The 22,017-nt window shown below is 56.2% G+C and overlaps 1 protein-coding gene across 2 annotated transcripts in view; it reads right to left on the minus strand.

Annotated features, from left to right (window-relative positions):
• The window catches only part of KAZN (kazrin, periplakin interacting protein), a 1,036,992-nt gene that overhangs the window by 40,855 nt on the left and 974,120 nt on the right, over window positions 1–22,017 (minus strand). For both annotated transcript variants that reach the window (XM_035019741.1, XM_035019742.1), the window contains 6 exons: window positions 19,937–20,073; window positions 15,139–15,309; window positions 8,265–8,454; window positions 6,032–6,162; window positions 3,031–3,081; window positions 1,462–1,585 (listed from right to left, as the gene is read on the minus strand). In XM_035019741.1, the coding sequence (XP_034875632.1) occupies window positions 1,462–1,585; window positions 3,031–3,081; window positions 6,032–6,162; window positions 8,265–8,454; window positions 15,139–15,309; window positions 19,937–20,073 (804 nt within the window). The remainder of the gene's footprint in view (window positions 1–1,461; window positions 1,586–3,030; window positions 3,082–6,031; window positions 6,163–8,264; window positions 8,455–15,138; window positions 15,310–19,936; window positions 20,074–22,017) is intronic.

The raw sequence follows: 22,017 nt of genomic DNA on the forward strand, positions 1-22,017 counted from the left end.
AGGGCAGAGAGGCTCTGGTGCTGGACACTGTGTCCCCAACAGCCCTTCCCTTGAGATGGGCACCTCCCCCAGTGACACCTGCCTGGCCGACATGCAGAATAACCAAGGATGAGACAGACACGGCTGCAGGAAGAACCTATGCCTCTCGAGGACCCTCATGGCACCGACTCAGGCCGAGGGTCCCTGTGGTCATGTGATTGGCTGTCTCACTCTGTGCTCAACCTCCCTCAAAAGACAGACCCAAGAGAAGGTGACCCTCCGCTCACTGAGGTCAGTGTTCCTTATTTAAGATAAATAAATAGATACATAAAGGCCTGGAGAGGAGCTATGGGGAGGGGGGAGAGAAAGGTGGAATGCACTTCCATGCAGGGGCGGAAAAATGGGGGAGAGAGAGAGAGAGGGAAGAACGGAAAAAAGCAAGCTTTGAAATCCAATGGTCCCTGGGTTCTGGCCACCCCTAAAGTCTACCTTGCACAGTTTGGCAGCAGCATGATAAAGACAAGTCAACAGAAACACCCGCCTCCCGCCCACCCCATGGAAAAATATACATCCAATATTTATGTAATAATTTAGATAGAGCAAGTCTTCTGCGTTTGTGCAAATAAGTTAAACGGAACAATTTTCTTTTTTCCCATAAAGAAAGAAATGGCAACGCACTTTAAAAACTGGCAGGCCGTTAAAAAGAGCCCGTCTGACCTCTGGCACGCCCGAGCCAAGGCAAGGCCCGTCCTGGCCGGGCTCGCGGGTCTTGGCGGGGAGCGGACCTTACCCTGACCACGTGGGCAGCTTGCGCTTTAAGTGACTCGGGCGCCCCGGGGGTGGGGGACAGGGTCTGGTCCCGTGCGTTCACACCGGGGGACAGGGGGCGGCGGGGAGGGGGGGAACATCAAAAACAGACCACATCCTTGGGCAGACGGGCTCCAGAAGTAGCAGTTTGGACAAGGGACATTTACAAGCACGGAGTGCACAATAGTTTTGTTATTTACAAATACACAGCAGTCCTTCAAGTTTTCAAGTTTCATAAAAAGGAGGAGGAGAGGGGAAAGGGGGAGGTGGGAAGAAAAACCCCAACGAACCGAACAAAAAGAAAAAAAAAAAAAAAAGACACGGAAAAGAAACAAAAACAGAAACAAACCCAGATTAACAACACAACTGTATCGCTCTGAGGACGACAGAGAGTTGACAGAGTCACACACGGTTGGAGTATGTACATCAATTACAGAGGCGGCGCCGCAGGGGGCGGGGCCCGCGCTCGGCCACGCCCAGCACCCACGTGCGCGGGAGCTCGCGCGCGCGCGCGCGCACACACGCCCCGCCACGCACGCCCCGCCGCGCGCCCGCACCCCCCGCCCCGCGCTCGCACGCACGTCCACACGCACAGACACGCCTGCGCGCGGCAGGCGAAGGGAGGCGGGTATCACCAGTCCGCGTCCTCCTCTATGTAATAATCAGGGGCGGTACCATCAAAGAGGCCGGGGTCGAGGGACTTCCGCTGCTTCCCTCTGGCGAAGACGCGCGAGATGGAGCCGAATCCCATCTTCTCTTTCTTCTTTTTCCGTTTTTGGTCTTCAAGATCCTCTAGTGACTGAGGAGTCGGGCCGGGCGGCGGGGGTGGAGGGAGAAGAACAAAGCCACCTGAGCTGGGTGCAGGGGACGCGGGACGGTGGAGGGGACGCGGGACGGTGGAAGGGACAGGGACAGCCGGTGGGTGACGGAGCGGGGCCACCGGTGCGTAAGAGGCCAGGGTCTGCCTCCCCCCCCCTCGTTCGTGGAGCCGACTTGGGCCCGTTGTGGAAGCTCTCCCGGACAACAGTGGGACCCATGCAAGGCAGTCGTGAGGGTGTCAGCGGGGTCGACCACGCTCACAGCAGTGCCTGCGCATCATAACCCTGCAGTAACCCCCAGCTGCTGCTGCTGTACTTGCCACTGTCCCTTAAATTCGGCTTGCCCACAACCCTGGGGTGCTTCCCGAGGGCCCGCAGGAGCGCCTCTGCGCACCGGGCTCTGGCTCGGTCCCTTGTCTGCGGGGACCCTGCAGCAAGGGTACAAATTTCCTGTGGAAAAGTCCCTGTGGGAAAAAGGGGACCCCAGGGGAGCCCGGAAAATGAGGAAGGAGAACCCTGAGCTTTGTGCTGTCCAAGAGCAAGGACCCCAGACCTGAAGGCCCTGGATAAGAGGCAGGACTGGTCATGGTAGAGCGGGGGAGGGGGGGGGCGGCTAGGGCCTGGGTTCTAGGCCTAATTATGTCACTACCCCTGGACTCTTGGAGCTCCTCCAGCCTCTCTGAGGAGACAACAGTGAGGATGGGAATAGGCTCCTGTCTAGGTAACTGAGGGCCTGAGGGTGGTGTCTACAGGGGGGCTTTACAATCAAAGACGCGGGGTAGTGTTCTCCATCCAAAAGGTGGAGGTCAGACTAATCGTTCCCAAAACACATCAGAATTACCCGAATTCCAGGCCCCACCCCATACCTGGTAGATCAGAATCAGGGTTAAAGGCCCAGGAATCTGCATTTGAAAGGTCTTTCCTGGTGGACCCTGATGCAGATGAGCAGTGCCTAGACCAGCATCTGGGAACCCCAGGACTAGACCGCTGATCTCAGAGACCCGCTTCTGACTCTCAATTCCTGTTTTCCTCCCTGTGGTCCCTCCTCACTCTGATGACAGGGTACTGAAATGTTAAAAATGAATAAAGAACAGTTTCCTGCAGCAAGGGGCCCAAAGAGCCTATGGCCTGGGTCATCAGCCTTTGGCTGCCAGAAGATACTCACCAGGGCAGTAGGATGGAAGATGTGTGATGCACTTAATAGGTCCACAGATTAGAAAGACGACAGGGAAGGGCAAACCAGGTACTGAGCCTGGCTCAGGCACCAAACCATGACTGACTGAGGGAGTGGCTAAACTCCTCTCTGCCTTGGGTGTCCCAAGTATGGAAGTGGGGATGCTGAGAGCCCAGGGGAACAAGGGGCAGGGGGAGTCATAGTTACAATGGGATGATGGGAGGGCCCAAGTGGCCAGGGAAGGACACCTACCTGTACAATGGGGTTGTGCAGGTTCTTCTGTACTGGGCCGGGACTGTCGCCCTGTAGCCAAAAAAGAGGGGGGAAATGAAACAGCAGGGACACACAACACATGGGAGCAGAGGTGGCCCATGGAGAGTGGGGTCTTCCATGGAAGGAAGCCATCTCTTAGGAACCACCTTACCTCTGTACTGGGGAACCCACCCCCGCCCCTGAAGCAAACACTCCCAGATGGCTCAACAATGGCACCTGGGGTTTGAGATGCTGCCTGGACCAGAGGTCCTGGGGTGCTCTCCTGCCTGCTCAGACATCTTGACCCCCAACACCCTCTGACCAACAAATCAGTCACTTGAAGACTTCTAAGATCCTGTCCCAAGTGGTCCATCAAGTTGGAACTGGAGATTGGTTATACTTGGTGTTGCTCATAAAGAAATATAATTTTAAAGAAAAAAAGCACAAAAATAAAGAATTTCAGGACAGGAAGACTCGGGAGACTAGGTAGCTTCTAATTTCCCCCACAAACAATTCAATGCATCTCTTATTTTGTGGAGGGGTAGGCAGGCCTCATGGGCCTGATTTACAGATACAGAGAGGCTCCAGGCAATCCAGTGTGATGGAACTAATAATCAGTAGAGCTACAACTCCAATTTGGGACTGTTTCTTCCCGGTCCAGTGCTCCTTTCGGTGGGCATGCAAAGGTGGGTGTGCAAAAGCCTTCACTATGTCCTAGAATCTGGGTGCACTGCCTGGGGGTGCAAACAGATCATTGGGATCACAAGTCATTACAAGGGAGGCCCCTGATAGTTGTTTCCAGAATTGCAGGCAAAAAAGCCATGGAAAAAACAAAGTATGTCACTTGGGCCCTAGTCCATCCATCTTCTCCAACTTCCCTACACTTAGTCCCGACCTCTGCTCTAAATTAGTGGCCAGAGAATAAGATGGACAGGTCCTTAGTCCAGGCTGGGCTGTTCTGACCTGCTGTGCCAGGTCAAAGGCCTGAGAACAGAGGGTTACCTTCTGCTTTTTCCAGGCTCTTCTTGGCTTACCTGTGTGCCCATCTGTTGAAATGGGGGATGAAGGTGGCTGAGGGAGGGCAAGGATGGAACAAATGGTAGTTTAGTCTTTAGTCCCATCCCAAGGTTTGCAAACAGAACCCATCTGGCAGGCAGCTAAGACAGGTCTACTCTGGGCAGGGCCATCTTTGCCAAATTCATGGGGAAGAGAATGAGGCCAGGGCCCAGTGGAATGGCTGTCTTCAGACAACAGGCTTATGAAAGCACCCAGGTCGTGGCAGCAGGGCCCTGTGTAAGGTGATCTTGGAAATAAACAGGCTGTACCTGCCACCTGTAGCAGCTGAAATGTGTCAAGGCCAAGTCCGGCAAGAGGCTAGGCCAAATGCAATTCAAGAGGCCTTTAGAGAACCTTTCTGCAGAATGGACTTTCCAGCAGTATTTTGGCTCTCCGAGCCCCCTCGGGCCCACCATGAGAAGAGAAAATCTGGCCCCTGGGAAGGTCTTCTCATTTGGGGTGTGCGTGGCTCCCCTAGGTCTCTAGCCCGTGCTAACAAGGAGGACATTGTTGGCTGTAGATTCAGCTCAACAGTGGGCCCTGAGAACCAGAGGACAGCTGTCAGAGGCCCTCCAGTGGCCCCCTTCCTCGCCCTGGTTCTGTCATTCAAGACAGCCTCTGTCACAGGGGTTCTGTCCTGAGCACTGGTGAAGAACAAACTGCTTTAAGGAAGTTGAAAAAGAATCCCAGCCTTGAGTGGGTTTCAGGCCTGGAGCGGCCTTCTCCGCATCCCGACTGGGTGGGATAAGGCCCTGGGCCAGTGATCCCTGTTGCCCACGTCATCAGGCGAAGGCAACTAATTTTAAGTTCAGTCTTTACTACTTTTATTAGTAGTCTTTAGCTACTTTTCATGGTTATTGTAGACGGGAAAAAATGTTTCCCTTATGGTTATTCACATATAGAAAAGTTACTGATTATTATACATTGATTTTCAACCAGTACCGTTCATGTCCTTGGTCATTATTGGTTCTAATAGTTTTACAGGTTATTCTCTTGAGTTTCCAGGTAGATAATCATATCATCGGCACGTAAGAGTTATTTTGTCTTTCTTTCCCACTATATTCACCTCATTTCTTTTACATTATCAATCGTGCTGGTTAATACATTAGCTGAGTTTTTGAGAAAGCTTTCTCATGCAATCGAAGACCTAACTCCATGGTGTCTCGGTCTTCATGGCAGGGGAACCCTCCATATTATCAGCTGTGGGACAGAACAAAACCATACAGTGGCCTCCACAGCCCGCTCCCTGGTGTTTCTTGTTGGAGCCTCAACACGGCGTCCTCCTGTCCTCAGGCGCTTGACCCACCTTCGTGCCCTCACTCCTTGGGAGCCCGACTGGCGGCTCCGCCAGTCACCAAGAGTTAGGTGGCTAGGGACCTGCACCTCTTGGTAGCTGGCGCCCAGCATGCCATCAAAAAAGGCATGCGCCCACATGCCTTTGATTAAATAAGCAAAGCGAAAAAACAGAACAAATTCACGGGACGCCTCTCTAGAGGAAATATTTGCCCAAACTCCTGGAAAATGAAAAAAAAAAAAAATCTGGCTCACTCCTGGAAGAAGGACTGAGAGCTGGGTCTACGGGGAAATGAAGTACTGGTAAGGCCCTGGGCTCTGGAAGGTCACAGCTGGGAGGAGAAGCCCACGGTCCCAGACGCAGGGACCCCGCCAGAGGTAGTCCCGAGCTGCGCAGACCCTGAGCCGACCCAGGCCTGCCTTCCTCTGGGTTTTTCTTGCCCTCCCGGACACAAGGAGCAAACAGGCCTCCTTTCTTTCTCGCCCCACATCCATCTCTTCTTGCAAAAAGAACAGACCAGGAAATGCCTTCGCCAGAGTGCTCCCTGGGTGGACGAGAGGAAACAGCGGGTAGGTCTTCACCCCTCCACCCCGCCGCCCTGCGGTTTCCAGGAGGGGCCCCTGGCCCCGGCCCTGCTGCTGCTGGCCTTACGTTGCAGAGGGAGTGTGTCCGGTGTCGAGGGGAGTTGATGTCGCTGGGCGTGGACGACCGGTCTCCTTCGGCGGCAGATGCGTCGGAGATGACAGAGGGCTGCCGGGAGTGGCAGGGGCTCACCCTGACCGCTGGAAAGCAGGAACAGCTGGTAAGTGAGGGGTGACAAGAACGTCCCCGCCTGCGCTGACCTGCAGCCAGGCCACCCTACGCCCCCATTATCCAGATGAGAATGCTGAGACACAGAGAAGGGACTGCCTAGCCCTCTGCCCCTCCGTTCCACAGACCCACACGTCTCCAGAGAGCAGCTGCTGGGAAGGACTGCCCCTGGCCTCTGGATCCAATTAGGCCCTCTCCTAACCACAGCAAAGGAGAAGAGGCAGGAGTTTCCAGGGACCTTGGTGACTGTCCTCACAAGACTCCTACCACCTGGACGTTCCCTGGATCCGGAACAATCCTAACTGCCAGTCAACACCAACTTCCTTAGTGAGAAGCCTGGAGGCCACGGCCAGATCTCCTCTTTCCCTCACACCCCCCACCCAGTCATCCTCAGCGCAACCCTCCAAATCCATCCACTTCTCTCCAACCCCAAACACAACCCCAAGTCCATCCACAACACTACCCCCAAATCTGTCCACTTCTAACCCCAAACACAATCCCCAAATCCATCCACTTCTCTCCAACCCCAAACACAACCCCAAGTCCATCCACTTCTCTCCAACCCCAACACTACCCCCAAATCTGTCCACTTGTCTCCAACCCCACTACCACTACCCGAGCCAAAGCCACTGCTGTCTCTTGCCTGGAAGACCATGCAGCCTCCCAGCAGGCCTCCCTGACTCCATTCCTCACACTGCAGCAAAGCCAGGCATTTGGTCATCCTACCAGCCTCGGCTCATGGTCACACCAGCTTTCTGACAGTGCCCGACGTGCGCCGCCATCTCCTCCCGGCCTTTGCGGGTCCTGCTGCTCATCAGGTACATTCTCATTATCCAGACCTCTCAGCCTGTCCTGAGAGAGGCCTCCCCTGGTTATCAGCTCTCCCCACACTTTTCCCCACCAAAGCCTGTCCTCTGTTGATTTCCCTCCCTGTGCTAACTACCGTCTATCACCATTCTGTTTGTCAGCCCAGTTACACCGGGTTGTTTGTCTTCTCGCCTACAATGTCTGCTCCATGAGGGTAGGCACGCTGGCTGTCTTATCCATGGTGACCTCTAGAGCTCACGGTGCCCGGCATGGAGCACGTGCTCCATCCGTAGTGGTGGAATGGATGGCTGAGCTCAGAAGGCACAGTCCTGGAGAGCCCCCCAGGCCCCCCACCAGATTGCCCTCCTGGCTGCAGGTGCTGGCTGGAGGAAGCACTTAATGCTCAGCAAGGCTGCCTCGGGACCTACTGTAGGCAGGCAGCATGTGAGCAGGTGGGGCTGTAGTAATCGGCCATAGGGTTGAACTCCGCAGTGGGCAGGGGGGGAGAGGGGGGGAAGGGCGCGGGAGAGGGATGGGCAATGAATGGGCTCTGCAGTCAGGGACTGGGGTTCCCAGCTAGGTGGGGGCAGCACCTGCACGTGGCACACAAAGGCAGCCACTCACGTGTGGCACGGCCAGTGGGTGCGGAAGCTGCCCGGAGGCTGCACCCCGCCCCCTGCCAGTGCCGGGAGCGAACCCGTGTTCCGTGGCCCTCCCACACATCCCGTGACCGCGTGGCGCTGTTAATCGAGGCGCTCTGCTGTCCCCCCGCCCCCCGCCAAGGATCCCGAGACCCTGGCTGGAGAATCCGTGCAGCACTCCCTAGACACAGTCATTGGCCCAGGGGTGGGCATGTGACCCAGCCTAGCCAATCAGAGTCCTTCTTTGGCATTTACTCTAAACAGAGGAAGAGCCAGTTTTTCTTTCTCCCGACTTCTGCGCTTTAAGACCTTAAAAGCCTGAACTTGCTGGAGACCGTTTTGCTGCTTTGTGGAAAGAGACGGCCTAAAGAGGAGGCCAAAGGGAGGCAGGCGGGGCCGAGACAGAGAGGTGGACACACCCCGATACTGTCCGGCCCGCGAGATACAGCTGTGCCTGAAGTCCATCTCTGGGACTTCTCAGTTACACAAGCCTGTGGTCTCTGCCCCACAAGCCCCCTAAGCAGCCACAGTGGGAAGAGAGGGGCTGCTTCCCCCCACTGGGGAGGTCAGCGGCTCCTAAGAAGCCCCCGCAGCCAGGGCGGGGCCAGGCTGGGGGCAGGACTCACCTTGCCGGTCTGCAGGGTGGGGGGGGTGTGAGTGGTACAGAGTCTGCTGGCTCTGCCGGATGGCCGCGGTCAGCGGGAGGTCGGCCTGCACCACCCACTCCTGGTTGCCGTTGAGCACCGTCTCCCCCGGCATGGCAAGTGAATGCCGCTTGGGGACGTCCTTGGTCAGCGTAGCTAAGGACTGCTTGGCCTGGAGAGAGGGCCGGGAGACAGAAAAAGACAATGTGATCGAGGCGACCTCTTGGCCTGTTGCTTGGCCAGGACCCACCATGGTGAGAGAGCCGGGAGTCCGACCTTGGTACCAGGTGATCTCTGGCTCTGCATCGCATTGCACTCACTTTGGGGTTACCCCTTAGTTCCTGCTAACACAAAGTGAGACCAGGGTTACAACAGAAAGGGGGGTTGTCCAAGGACACACTTATCACCCATTCTTTCTGGTTCTCCAAGGACCAGCTGGGATTTGAATCAGAGTGGAGGAAAAGTCACTGCCTTCCTGAGCCTCAGCTTCCCCACCTGTAAAATGAAAACCCCAGAGCAAGCAATCTTTAGGGTTCCCTCTAGCTTGGACACTCCAAGTCTATGAAATGACTCCCCCTCCATGGCAGGAGGAGGCTGAGTTGGAAGGTATCAGTCCCATCCCCCAAGCCAGGTAATAATCTCCCTTCCAGTTTAGAAAAACCATCATGTGCTCAGTGCAACAGCCCTGGGTCTCAAGTAGGGAGTGGAAGATTATCTGTGCTTGACAGAGGAGGAATCCGAAGCTTAGAGAAGTGACTTCTTCAAGAATGCACAGCAAGCACAACATTCAAGGGGGTCCCAAGCCTGGGAGTCTGGCCATGAGCCCCGTGGTTTCTACAGCACCGACACTCCTCTGGGGCAACGAAATCACCAGCCCAAGTAATGCAGACTCTGAATCCATGAAGCAGAGACTGGGGTGTGCCTGGTCACCACGAAATCCACAGGCCCTGGCTTGGAGCTGGGCACATGCAGCGATCAATAAAAATCCTCAGAATTAACGGAAGCAGGCTCTGCTATGTCCAGGCTGACAGCTCAGGGAATCTGCTCTGTTAACTTACCCCCAAAGCAAGGGAACAATCCTGCTAGGCTGGGGGTGTCATAGGGTTGTTATAGGCTTGCAGCAACCCAGCAACATGGGAGACTCCCATTTCCTGGCCACCAGGGTACCGCACCATGTGCATCTGACCTCCTGGCCCTCCATCCGGCTACCACTCCATGCACTAAGCTGCCCTACTCCCTTGCTTCCTCCTGCCCAATCCATCTTGGCTGCCTGGAAGACAGACTCAGGGTTGAGAAATGAGCCCCAGGTCAGTCTGCCATCATGCGAATGAGCCCTCAGCTCTGCCCTCTTGCACACGTTCCCAGGTACCTATGCGGGAAGCCTTAGGGATCGCTCTTCTGTCCCCACCTGGCTTTCTTCTCCCAGGTGGGGCCTCAGCTCTGTCTGGGCCTGGGAGAGGCACCTTCTAGCTCACCAGGCAGCTTGACATCATTGCTACTTGACAGCTGGGGGGTCCCCTACGGCGAGTCCTGCAGGATGGGGTGGTGGTACCTCTGAGTTCTAAAGCACAGGGACTCTTACAAATGGTCCACTCATGACAGAGCTACAACAGAGACGAGACCTACAGGAGAAGTGTGTAGAGTCAACTTAAAATAGAGGCATGTGCGTGTGCATGCACGCCCAGCACTGCAACGGGTCATCTTCCTGTAGCAGTCTACACCGCGTTCTTTGGCTGACCTCTTCCGCTGAATGTGCTTTAATGCTGGGAGCATCCCTTGAACGCTGGCTCCCTCTTCTGTCTGAGCCTCTCCCCTCTCCCGAGCGCTCTGCGCCTGGAGTTCTGAGCTAATGGATAGTGGGACATTGGCTCAAACCCCCTCACGTGACGGAAATCAGACAGAACTGGGTTCAAACTCCACTTCTGCTATTTAACTTGCTGTGTGACCTTGAGCAAGGTCCTCACGAGTAGGATGGGTAACGGAGAGGGATCCTTTCTGTTTAAGTAGCACCACCCAGAGTTGTGTGACAAAGTGGCCCAGCAAAGTGCTTTGGAGTTTGGGCTCAGAAATCGGACTGCCGGGATTTGAGCCCGGCTGCACCCCTTCCCAGTGGAGGGGATCCTGAGTGAGGTCCCTCAGCCCTCGGCGCCACCACGCCCTCATCTGTCTGAGGGGGATCACATGGTTGCTATGGAGAGCCCTGGCCTATGGGAAAATACTCAATAAAGGTTAGTGACTTATCACGAAACATCTGTAAGACGTGGACTAGGTCCCACGAAAGCCCAGGACGCCGGCTGCCCTACTGCACGTTCAGTAAGTCGCAGCTGCGGGGGTTGGTGGGGTCATTGATGCCCCCCGCCCCTCCACACACACACACAGGGTGAGAAGATCCAGGAGACAGGCTGGACCCTGCCCTGGGCCTCCCTCCCTGACTGCCTGGAAGGCCTGCTGATGGGCAGCCATGAAGTAGTCTGCATTGGACAGTGAGCCTGGGCCCCCGATGGATGCTGGGAGTGCGGCTCAGCGGAATCCTTCACTAGCTTTTCAAGGCATTCCTGCTTGTCCAGGGGACGTCTCCGCTGGCCAAAGGCTGGGAGGATCCTGGTATAGGAACCTCCAGGAAAACATGAGCAGGTCTGTGAGCAGGTCTGGTCCAGGGCCAGGAGGTGCTGCTTGTGGCAGGCGGGTTTCCGCAGCGCGAGGGCAGAAAGAGCGCCAACCCAGAGCTCGGCCGCCCCCGTCATCCCCCTGCTGCTTGACCCTGCCTCTCACCCGCCCTCACCACACCTGACTCTCGCCTGGGCCTGTGGCGGCTGCCATTTTTACAGACAAGGAAACGGAGGCCCAGGCAGGTTAAAAGTGACTTGAGGTCGCACGGTGACTGGCCAGTGGAAGGGACACGAGAATCCACACCTCCTCATCCTGGTGGGGCCGAGGACAGGATGGGGCTAGGTGCAGAACACAGGTCAACAGCTGCCGTTCACTGAGCATCTCCTCACCTCACCACCGCCCCAGGAGGAATGTCTTATAGTCCTGACTTCATACATGTGGAAACTGAGATTCAGAGAGGCTGAGTGCCTTGTCAGAAGTCACACAGCCTGAAGATGGCAGGACCCAACTGGGACTCTGTTAGGCATAGCCCGATGCTGAGACGGGGCCGTCCCACGCTCCCTTCTTGAGAAACATCCAACTTTACAGAAGACTGGTTCTCAACTGGGGCGAAATCTGCCCCTACCCACCTCCCCAGGGAACCCTGGGAAATGTCCTGAGACTTTTGGTTTTCCCAACTGGGAGGTGTTCCTGGCACCTAGTGGGCAGAAGCCAGGGAAGGTGTTAGGCATCCTCCAGTGCGCCGGCCGGCCCCACAACAAACTTACCTGACCCCAAATGTCAACAGTGCCGAGGGTGAGGAGCCACATTTACAGTGTAGTCAATGGAAGAAACGTCTCCTGTTTTGGAGACACAGGGTTGACAGAAAACTAGGCCACGATGAACCAAGCTTTAGTGGGGGTGGGGTGGGGGGTGGCAGGACTAGCATTTCGGGGAAGCCTGTGATCTCGGGGGCTGGCAGTCCTGGCTCCCATCCCTTCTGTGTGGTGGACGCCAGTGGGGAGGGCCTGAGAGACAAGCCATGGCTGCTGGGGGCGGTGCCTCCTTCAGACCAGCAGCCAGATGTCTTTTTAAAGACCTCGCGAGCGAAGGCGCCACATCATGGGGCACAGGGCCTGCCCGACTCCACCTGCTGGGCAGCCCTGGGTGAGCTCCTGCCCCCCGAGCCTGTTTCCACATCCCTAAAATGGGCACAACAGGAATATAGGCCTCACTGGAGTGACTGCTAATAGGTATGAATTTCTTTTTAGGTGGTGAAATTGTTGTGGAACTACACCGTGGTGAAGGTTGCACGGCTCTGTGAACATACTAAAATCCACTGAATCGTACATCTTAAAAAGGATGAATTTTATGGTAGGTGAATTATATCTCAATAAAAGAACATGTTAAAAAATATATACCTACACCCCACAGGGTGGTCCCCCGAGGCCAGTGTGGTTACAGAGGTGAAACCATGCCGGGAGCGGTAATGCCTGGGGCGGCCAGGAGTCGTTAATCGGGAACACCTCCCCCCACAAGGGCAGGTGGCTGAGTGGGAACGTGGGTGCTGCCACCCCCAAACACCCAGAGGGCTTTGCTTTCTTGGGAAGCCCAAGTCTTTGGCATTTACTCAAGGGAAGCAGGCCCTCCAGAGCCACACAGGGTGTGTGGAGACCCAGAGCCCAGCTCCCCCACAGAGGCTGGAAGGAGGGGCAATGCCTAAATTGGGACAGGGCCCGCTTATGCTCATCAGGCACCCAGCTGCTTCCCAGGGTTTTACTGTCACGGGTGGGTGTGAATTTGCCAGCTCAGCTCCCATCTCCTTGGTGGCACCTCGGCGTCACTTAAGAAATGACTCATCACCAGTGGCCAGAGCCAGGACCCCTAGGTAAGTGGTAAACAAGTGACCCTAGAAGGGCCATTTTGCTACCTTTGCTGGACTTACAAAAAAAAAAAAAACTGGGGTGCCATTCTGAGGCAGGTTCAAGTTCATCCTCCCCAACAGGGGCCGCCGAGCAGACCACTCCGTGTAGAACCCTGGCTTCCCCACCTCTGTGACTACCTTGGCTTCGAATCATATCTAAGTCTGGCCCTCCACCTTCCCGCTGCACCTGTGAGCTCCTGACTTCCCTTCCAGCACATCCCATGTGCTAAACCAGCCAGAGCGGCTTTCGGTGGCTCACACCCAAGGCACATGTATAAGGCACACGCCCAGGGACGGCACCCTCCCTTTAGTCTCGGCCTGGCCAGCATGGCAGTGGGACAAGCTGTCAACGCTGCCTGGAGCAGGCAGTTCCGGAAGCCTCCAGGGTGTGAAATTCTGCGGATGGCGGGCAACAGAGGGAACCTCCAGTCTGGTGAACACCCCAACAACACCGGGGCTGTCATGCGTCTTAGCAAAGGCCCTCCCTCTGCTGCCGAGCCCTAGGCAGACATCGGCCACGCTGATGGATAAGAGGCCTGTACCCTAGGCTGCAAATACTCACCGTAACTATTCACACTTAGCAAAGGGGGTGTGATGCCCGCCAGAGGAGAGGGCAAGGATCTGAGTGCCGTTGGCCAGAACGGAAGCAGGCTGAGCATTCTGGGCACAGTGAGAGGAGAAAGAGAGGAGATCTGGTTCCCAATTCTGAAAGACCCCAGAAATCCCCAGAATGCTTGAGGCCAGTGCTCCACGGCCAGGAAGACACATGTGGCCATCTACGTGCGGGGTACTGGGAAGACCTGCACCATCTTCCCAGGTCTGCAGCTGGGAAGGTTTCTGCCCTGGGCTGCAGGCGGCCAGCGCCACCGACCTCACTGGTGGGCGAAGCACCCACCCTTCGAGGGGACCTCGCAGCTGCAGCTTCTTCCGGCCCGGGCAGTTCTGACCACTAGGGGTCAGCATTGGACAGGAGACCCAGGAGAGGTCCAGGGGTCCTGACCCGCCACAGGGTGGCCCACGATCCTGAAGGAAGTGACCCCAGAGAAGGTTTGTGCCGCGATATCCTCAGTACGTACAGCACCACGTGAAGTGCTTCCCTCATGTTACTTCACTGAAATCCTCAGAAAGGCCCTATGGAGTAGATGCAGTTAGCCCTATGTAGACTTGACGAAATAGGTCCCGAGAGGTGAAGGGTCCCGCCCAAGGTCACACAGCTAGGAAGCAACGGGGCTGGATTCAAACCCAGAACCCGTGGCTGTCACCACACGGTTAGCCCGCATCCGTGCTCTCTGCAGGAGGCCGTTGTGTTCTAAGAGCTTCGTGGGACCCCCCGCCCCCCCACCCCTCAGGAGCACCCTGCACACACTCCTCCCAGCCACGGTTACATTGAGCCCCTGGTAGTTTCAAAGGCCCCTAAAGCCATGGGCTCCCTGGAGTTTCCCGGCCATCTCCTGGGAGGGCAGGGTGAGGTAAGACCCCCGCCCCCTTCCAGTACCAGATAAAGGGCACTGAAGCCCAGAGAAGCTCAGTGAGTGGCCCGAGGTCACACAGGAACAGGCAGAGCAGGACTCCAGGGCCCGGGACCCCTTCCACCAGTGGGGGTGGGAGAGTGAGGGGGAGGGGCAGAGGGAGAGAGAATCCCAAGCAGGCTCCATGTCCAGCGTGGAACCCAATGCGGGGCTTGATCTCACGACCCTGCGATCATGACCTGAACTGAAAGAAATCAAGAGTCGGACCTTAACCAACTGAGCCACCCAGGCACTTCTCCCCTGTCCACCAGGCCCGGACACACCACCTGGGCTCTCTGTCCCCACATGTGGGCTGGGCACTTCCATGGAAAACTCAGCGCTTGGAAGTTACTTTGAAGGTTTGTTTTGGATTGGAAAAAAAAAAAAAAATAACATTTTTTTCCTTGACAACCCAAGTAAGACATTTTCACTAGAGGTTTCTTGCAATCCTCCTACCCAGAAATAACCACTGTTAGTTTTTTGGTGTATTTTCTCCCAAATGTTTTCCTAAACAAATATGTGTATTTTTAACAAAAATGGGCTTTGTTTGTTGACAGTGGCCTGGGTGCGTGGAAGGGAGGATGGGCTCCCAGCACACTCGCCCGGCCCCTGCAGGTGGATGAGGGGCTGCGGCCTGGGCTCAGGGATTGATGTGGAAGGAAGCTGACGGAGCATCACAGACCCCGTGCCCAGCCGCACCCCCTCCCCGGCCCGTTCTGTGTGACTCCACCAGGGGACTCCCAGTGAACCTGTCCCCACACCCCGTCCCCAGCGTGTCACGTGGCTTCTGGCAGCCCAGACGCCCCGGCTGTGTGAAGGTGGGGAGGGGTCTCACCATGGCCAGCTCGGCCTCCAGCTCCTTCATCCGGTTGTCCTTGAGGTCCAGCTGGGAGCGCAGCGCCGTGGCATGGTCCGTGGCCTCCTTGGCTTGGCGCCGCAGCTCCCACTTCTCGCGCTCCAGCAGGTCCTTCTCCTTAGCCAGGGCTTTGACGGCATCCTCGCTCTCCTGCGGGGACAGAGCACCAGGCCGTTACTGCGGGGGCGCGGGGCCTCCTCTTGGAAGGGCCAGAGGGGGGCCTTGAGCCTTGGACCAGAGGAAGGTGAGGGGAGGCCCCCGGCTCTGCCACAGCTTAGCTGGGGGACCAGACTGAGACAAACCATTAGGAGATGCTCAGTAAATACTGTTTCTGTGAATCAGTGAGCAAATGAATGCGACGAGGAAGTGTTTTTACCCCATCAAGTCTCCGTTTCTCCATCTCTGAAATGGTGGGGGGTAGTTGATATTACTTGTTTCAAAGAATTGTTATAAAGATGAAATGACCTCCCGTGTGGGAAATACGTGGAGTCCGAGGGAAGTCTGGGTCAGTAGCGGGTGTGGGGCTTTGTCCGGGTGGTTTGGTAACGTGTGTGTCACGGAAAGGAGAGACGGAGAAAGAGACAGTGGCTGAGCAGCTGCTCTGGCTGCCCCGGGGTCCTGCAGCACCCCACGGGGTCAGAGCCCACGCCAAAGCAGGCGAGCGGCTGTGACTGAAGGCAGCACGGTCGCCGGCCGGTCCCCCGCCCCGAGCCGTTTCCTCCGGGGTGCAGAGGGAAGGGCCCGGGGCTCTGGCTGCGCCGAGCGAGCGAAGCCAAGGGACAGACAGCTGAATCAGGGGGCCTGACCTCCGTGGGCAAGAGCCACGTGTCCGATCAGCAGGCGCCCTTCCCAAGAAGAAGGGTCCCAGCGCAGGGCCCTGCCCAACCCCCAGCAAGGTCTTCCCATTGATCGGATCAGGAGCGGTGCTCCAGGTCTGTGTGCAGCCTGGGGCTGTGGAGGGAGGCGGCCCTCCTGCCGTGTTTACCAGCCCTGTCGCCAAAGGCCTGACAGCCAGATGGCCAGAGCCAGGGAGGCCGGGGGCTGGCCTTTTCTCTGGGGTTGTCACAGGGCTGAGGCTACGGCTTATGGTCTGGGGAGAGGGAGTGTGGGTCAAATCCTGGCTCTGCAAGGACAAGCAGCAATGACTATCGGGCCCCCGCGCCCTTGTCTGTAACCCAGAGATAATACGCAGGGACTTCAGGGTGTTACTTTGAGGATGGAATGAGACCATCCACGTGGCGAGCTCAGCACGGCGTGGGCACACAGCAGTGCCTGCTCGGCGGTCCTCTCTGAGCAGCCTTCCGGGACCACCCGCCTGAGAGCAGCCCTGGGCTCTCCGTTCTGCCACCTGACGTTGGCCACCGAACCCGTATTCACGGATGCCGTGGGCAGGCACGAGCCACACAGAAATGCCTGCATCTGTGGAGCTCCCGGAGCAGAGGCTCCTGGCACGCGCCGTGTGAGAGCAGGGACGTGCAGCTTCGGGGCGCGGGCACAGACCCGGGTCCCAGCGGGGACAGCCCGCACACAGCAGCGGGCGACAGACACAGCTGCGACATGATCAGGCGCACTCGGCTGCAGGGGGCCGGCCGGGAAGGCCATCGCGCCACGGCTCCTGGGCTGGTGCGAGCAGCCCGCGCGCCCCAGCTTCAGTGCAGCCTAGAGGGGGTGCGGGGGACGGTCCCTTCCAGGACGTGCCACTGGCCCCTGCTCTTTGGGCTCAGGACGCCTGGGTTTGAGTCTTTGCTGCAGGGCGCTGGCTGAGTTGTTCAACTTCCCCAAACCTCGACCAACCACCTCATTTGTGAGACGGCGACAGTACCACCTCCCAGGGTGAGGGATGCTCTGCAGAAACCGGCCATGCAAGATACACAGCGACGGATGGTACTATCACCCATCACAGGTGGAGCTGTACTGAGGTTCTGGAAGCAAGACTCTCAGTGCAGGGAGGCATGCCACTGCTGGTTAGTTCTCCCTTCTCTGTGGAGCTGGGTTCAGGTGGGGTCAGGGCAACAGGGGACAGGCAGGGCCCCCAGCACGCACGCGGAGGGGGAGCTCCTACCCTGGGGGCTGAGCCATGTCCTGGGCATCGGCCCCCAGCACCCAGCCGCAAGCCTGGATCACAGAAGGGCCCGGGAGATGAAGTGTGTGGAACTGAGTAACTGGGTAAGGACCGTCCCTTAGAACTGGCTGGTGTGCAAGAGGCTGCTTACAAAACATTTTTGAATTAGGAGGAAGGTCCCCTAGGACCCTCAGGGTCATCTTTGTCTCTGTGTCTGTTTGCAGTCACTGACTGCACTGGTCATGAGCAGACCAGAGGGAAAGCCCGTAGACAGGTGCTTTTCGACTTGGTGAAGACTCTGATGCCCCCTCCCATGATCATATTCCCTGGCGGCAGGAGAGTGGCATCCCAAGACGCAGCAACTGACACGGAATGTTCTGAACACACGCTGAGTACGGTGCCTCAGCGTTTTAGGCAATTATATTTAAACCTCGCAACCACCCGTGAGGTGGGGGACTGTAGTGATCCCCATTTCACAGATGAGTGCATTGAGGCCAGAGAAATAAGTTCCCCAGCCCCTCAGACAGTGTGGTAGAGGTCTCAATCCTTGCTGGTAACTGAGGCAGGAAAGCAACAGAAAGGAGACTGGCCAGGGAGGCTGGACCCAGATGTGCGTCAGGGTGGCCGGGATTTATGAGGGGAGGATTTGGCCCGCTGTGCCGGGCCTCAGATGCGAAGCTGGGAGTGGGGTCCCCCTACTGGCACCTGGGGCTCACTGGACAGAAGTAGGAGGGGTGCAGTGAGGAGGGGGTGGCAGGGGGACACAGGCCTGGCTGGGGAGGTGAGGAGGGCAGGATGAAGATGGCCTATTGTGACAGCAATTGGCCCCCCGCCTGGCTGCCCGGCTTGCTGCAAGAACTTCCTCAGCTGATTTATGGAGAGTCCCAAATCCACCTCGGAATGGCACCCATGTGACAGGGAACATGCATTAGGCACAACTTTCTGGGATGTTGCAATTCTGTGAACTTTCTGGGCAGGCCCCGAACCCCTCATTTCTCAGCAGCCTGCGCCCGTGCTGACCCTAGGAGCTCAGAGAACTGGGATCTGCTCCCTGCTCCAGGGAAGGCCTGCGGGGGTCCCTAGGAGGAACTGGCTGAGCAGGGGCAGGTGAAGTGGCAGGGCCAAGGAGGGTGGGGGGCACCTGAGGGTTCCCTTCATCCTGTTCACACAGGGACACTTATTTTGTGCATAAAAGGCAAGTCATTTTTTTTTTAACCAGTTGCAAGATCTTGGAAGAGACCGAATAAAATCAGGACTTGCGGTTTTAGCTTCTCCAAACCAGCTCTAAATATGTGGCTTTGGGTCTGTCCCTGGACCCTTCATGGCCTCAGTCTTCCCATCTGTAAAATGGGGTTGGACCCAAGAAGGGTTAAAGACTATCACAATGTTACTACTCCACTGATATGCTGGAAGTATAAGAACAACTTGCTCCACATGACAACAAGGCTTAAGACAGTAATTTAACAAAAACATTCATGTTTTCCAAATTCCATTTTTCTGGAAACAAATCTGAAGGGTCTTATGAAGCCATTCCGTAAGAGTGACATCTGATGCTGAGCTGTGGCTGTCTATGGCTGCCCACGGCTGCAGCAGCTTCAACCTTACCCCCCACTGCTGGTTGGACTTAGCAGGGGGGCCCCGCAGTTACCTGGACTTTAAAAAAAAGGGCATGGTCCAGTGGGGGAGCTGGATCTCCGTGGAAATTTTATTTTCAAGTAGGAGCCCAATTATAAAAACAAATTTGATGACCCACTGCAAGACAGAAGTGTTTGCTATTAAGCCCCAGGAAGGCCACAGTGCCACTGAAATGCCCAGCAACCACCCATGGCTCACGGGTGGGGGCGGCCAGGACCTCTTCTCTGTGGTCAGCCTCGGGTTGCTCCGTAAACATCAACAGTGGAAATAACTCATTTGTTTGACTAAAGTCCTACTCACCCCACAGAGCCCAACTCATATGTCACCTCCTCCGTAAAGCCTTCCAAGACTCTTTCCCTGCAGGCAGAATTTCCTGCTCTCTCACCAGGGCTCCCAGGTCTCTCTGCACACTGTTATTATGGTATTATTAACAAGACGCATAGCTAATATTTACCAAGCCCTCAGTATACACCAGATGCCACGCAGATCACCTCATCCAGTGTTCTTCATACCTTTCCAAGGTCTGAGGCTCTCCAAGGTGAGGCGAGATGCCCTAGGACACATGCCTTGGGGGCTGGGATCTGAACCCAGGCCAGCCAGAATCCATTGTCTACACTGTCACCAACTGGGCTGTCCAGCCCAGGCTTATTTGCCCAGGAGGCATGGGGGCCCCCAGCTAGGGGCTATGCCCATTTCATCTCCATAGCTAAGCCCGAGTCCTCCTCAGGTGAGCAGGTGACATGGGCAATGAGTGTGTGTTTGGGGATTAGTGAAGCCAGACCTCGTGACGGCAGAGAAGATATCCTGCAGGCAGTGGCAGGTAGGGGTGCTGGTGTCTGCAGAGGGGGTCAAGGGGGGAGGGAGCTGGCGTGGGGGGGGGGAGGAGAGGGAGCAGGGGAGGGGAGAAGAGGAAAGGAAGAGGGCTGAGGGAGCAGGAAGGGGAGGAGGGGGAGCTGGTATCTGGGGGAGGGAGCAGGGGGCAGGGAGGCAGGGGGAGGGGAGGAAGCGGGTGTCTGGGATGGGGGAGGGGCGGGAGCAGGGGGCGGGGAGAGGAAGGGGGAGGGAGGGGCCTGCCCCCACCTTGCGGTGCTGCTCGTAGTTGCGGATGAAGTCGCGCAGTTGCTCCTCGCGGCTCTCCAGCGTGGCATACAGCTGCTGCATCTGGCTCACCAGGTCGGTCTTCTCGCCCTTCAGGCGCTTCCGGTCGGCTTTCATGGCTGCGGGGCAGGGGAGTGAGTTAGTGCCCGAGACCCCAGTTGTTCGATGGTCCCAGATGCTGGGACCCTGCCTCTATCCTTTTAAGAGACAAGAAAGCGGGGTGTAGAAAGATGACGTTTCTCTCCCACGTGCCCAGGTCACTTAGTGGCATTCCCAAGACTCGAACGCAGGTCCGCCTGTCTCAACAGTCCCTGTCCTCACCTCTCAGTTTTATTGATCCAGTCAGGGCAGCAAGTCCTAGACTGAGCATCCCTCCGAGCCCTGAGCTGAAGAGGTCTCCAGGGACAGGGAGCTGGAGGCCTGGTGAGCACCCACATCCACGGCCCAGGAAGCTGGTGGCGCCCGACTCCCTGCTGAATGAGCCCCCATGGTCCACTCTGTGCCCCAGGACCACTCAGCCCAGCACGACAGTCCATCATCTAGTTCGTTCCCTCCACAGGAGAAGCACTTGATTAAAAACACGCAGCAAGATACGACACCAAAAGTATGCATAGCGGAACAAATACAGATGCATCACACTCCATCAACATGGAACCCTGCTGTGCTTCCAAGGCCACCACTAAGGAAGTAAAAAGACAACTCAGGTAATGGGAGAAAATACTTGCAAACCATCTATCTGATAAGGGGCTGACATGTAGAATAGACACAGAGCTCTTACAACCCAATAATAAAAAGACAACCCAAGTAAAAAATAGGCAAACCATCTGAATAGACATTTCTCCAAGAAATGGTCAATGAGTACACGAAAAGGAGCTTGACATCATTCATCAACAGGGGAAATGCAAATCAAAACCCCAACGAGATACCACTTCACACTCACTAGAACGGCCAAAATAAATAAGATAGACTCAAGTGTTGGCACAGATGTGGGGAAACTGGGACATGTCACACGCTGGGGATGGATGGAATGGTGCCGCCATGTTGGAAGAGAGCCTGAGAGTTCCCCAAGTGATTCAGTATCAAGTTACCTTGTGATCCAGCAATCCCCCTGCAGGCATACACCCAACGGAAATGAAAACATACGTCCACACAAACACACAGACACAAACGTGTACAGCAACATGGGTCACAGAAACCAAAAGGTGAAAAACCGCCCAAATGTCCATCAACTGATGAATGAATTAAAAACACAACGTGGTATATCCATACGAGGGAACATTATTTGGCAATAAAAAGAAGTACTGCTTTATGCTATACCATGGATGACATCATGCTACAAGAAAGGAGCCAGTCACGTATGGTGTGATTCCGCAGACTTTATGAACCGTCCACTAGGGAAGTCTGGGGAGACAGGAAGTAGACTTGTGGTGGCCGAGGGCTGGGGGTGGTAGCTGGCGGGGACGTGTGGATGGAGGGGTGGTGGCTGGAGGGCATGGGGTTTCCTTCTGACGTGATGAAAATGTCCTAATACTGACTGTGGTGGTGGATGTAATGATCTGTGAATATACTGAAACCCACTGAATTGTACATTGTAAATGGGTGAATTGTATGATATGTGAATTATATCTTAATAAAGCGTTCTCTCTCTCACTCTGTCACACATGCACATGCACACGCACACACACACACACACACAAAGGGCCACAAGTCGCAAGCAGCTGCCTGACTCCCTGCAGACTCTCTCTCCTTGTGCCCTCTCTCCACTGGCTCTTTGGCAAATGGAGCTGCTGAGCTCAGGGCAGACTCTGGCTGCAGGGTGGGCTTCGCTGCCCTTTCCCAGAGGCCCCAGAACTCTGTTCCCTCCCTGGAGAGAACACTGAGGAAGCCTTTAGTGTGAGAAGGCACAGAGTAGTTAGGTCATTTTCCTGAAGTCACACAGCCGTGTCTGACCCCAAAGCCCACACAACTGACCCTACATTATGTTGCCCTTACAGTGAGTGTCCAAATGGGGTCCCGGCCCCATGGCGAGCTGAGGGCAGTGATACGGGACGGGCGATGGCTGT

This window comes from Mirounga leonina, unplaced genomic scaffold, assembly GCF_011800145.1.
Source record: "Mirounga leonina isolate KUSES-001 unplaced genomic scaffold, KU_Mleo_1.0 Mir_173, whole genome shotgun sequence".
Classification (NCBI taxonomy): domain Eukaryota; kingdom Metazoa; phylum Chordata; class Mammalia; order Carnivora; family Phocidae; genus Mirounga; species Mirounga leonina.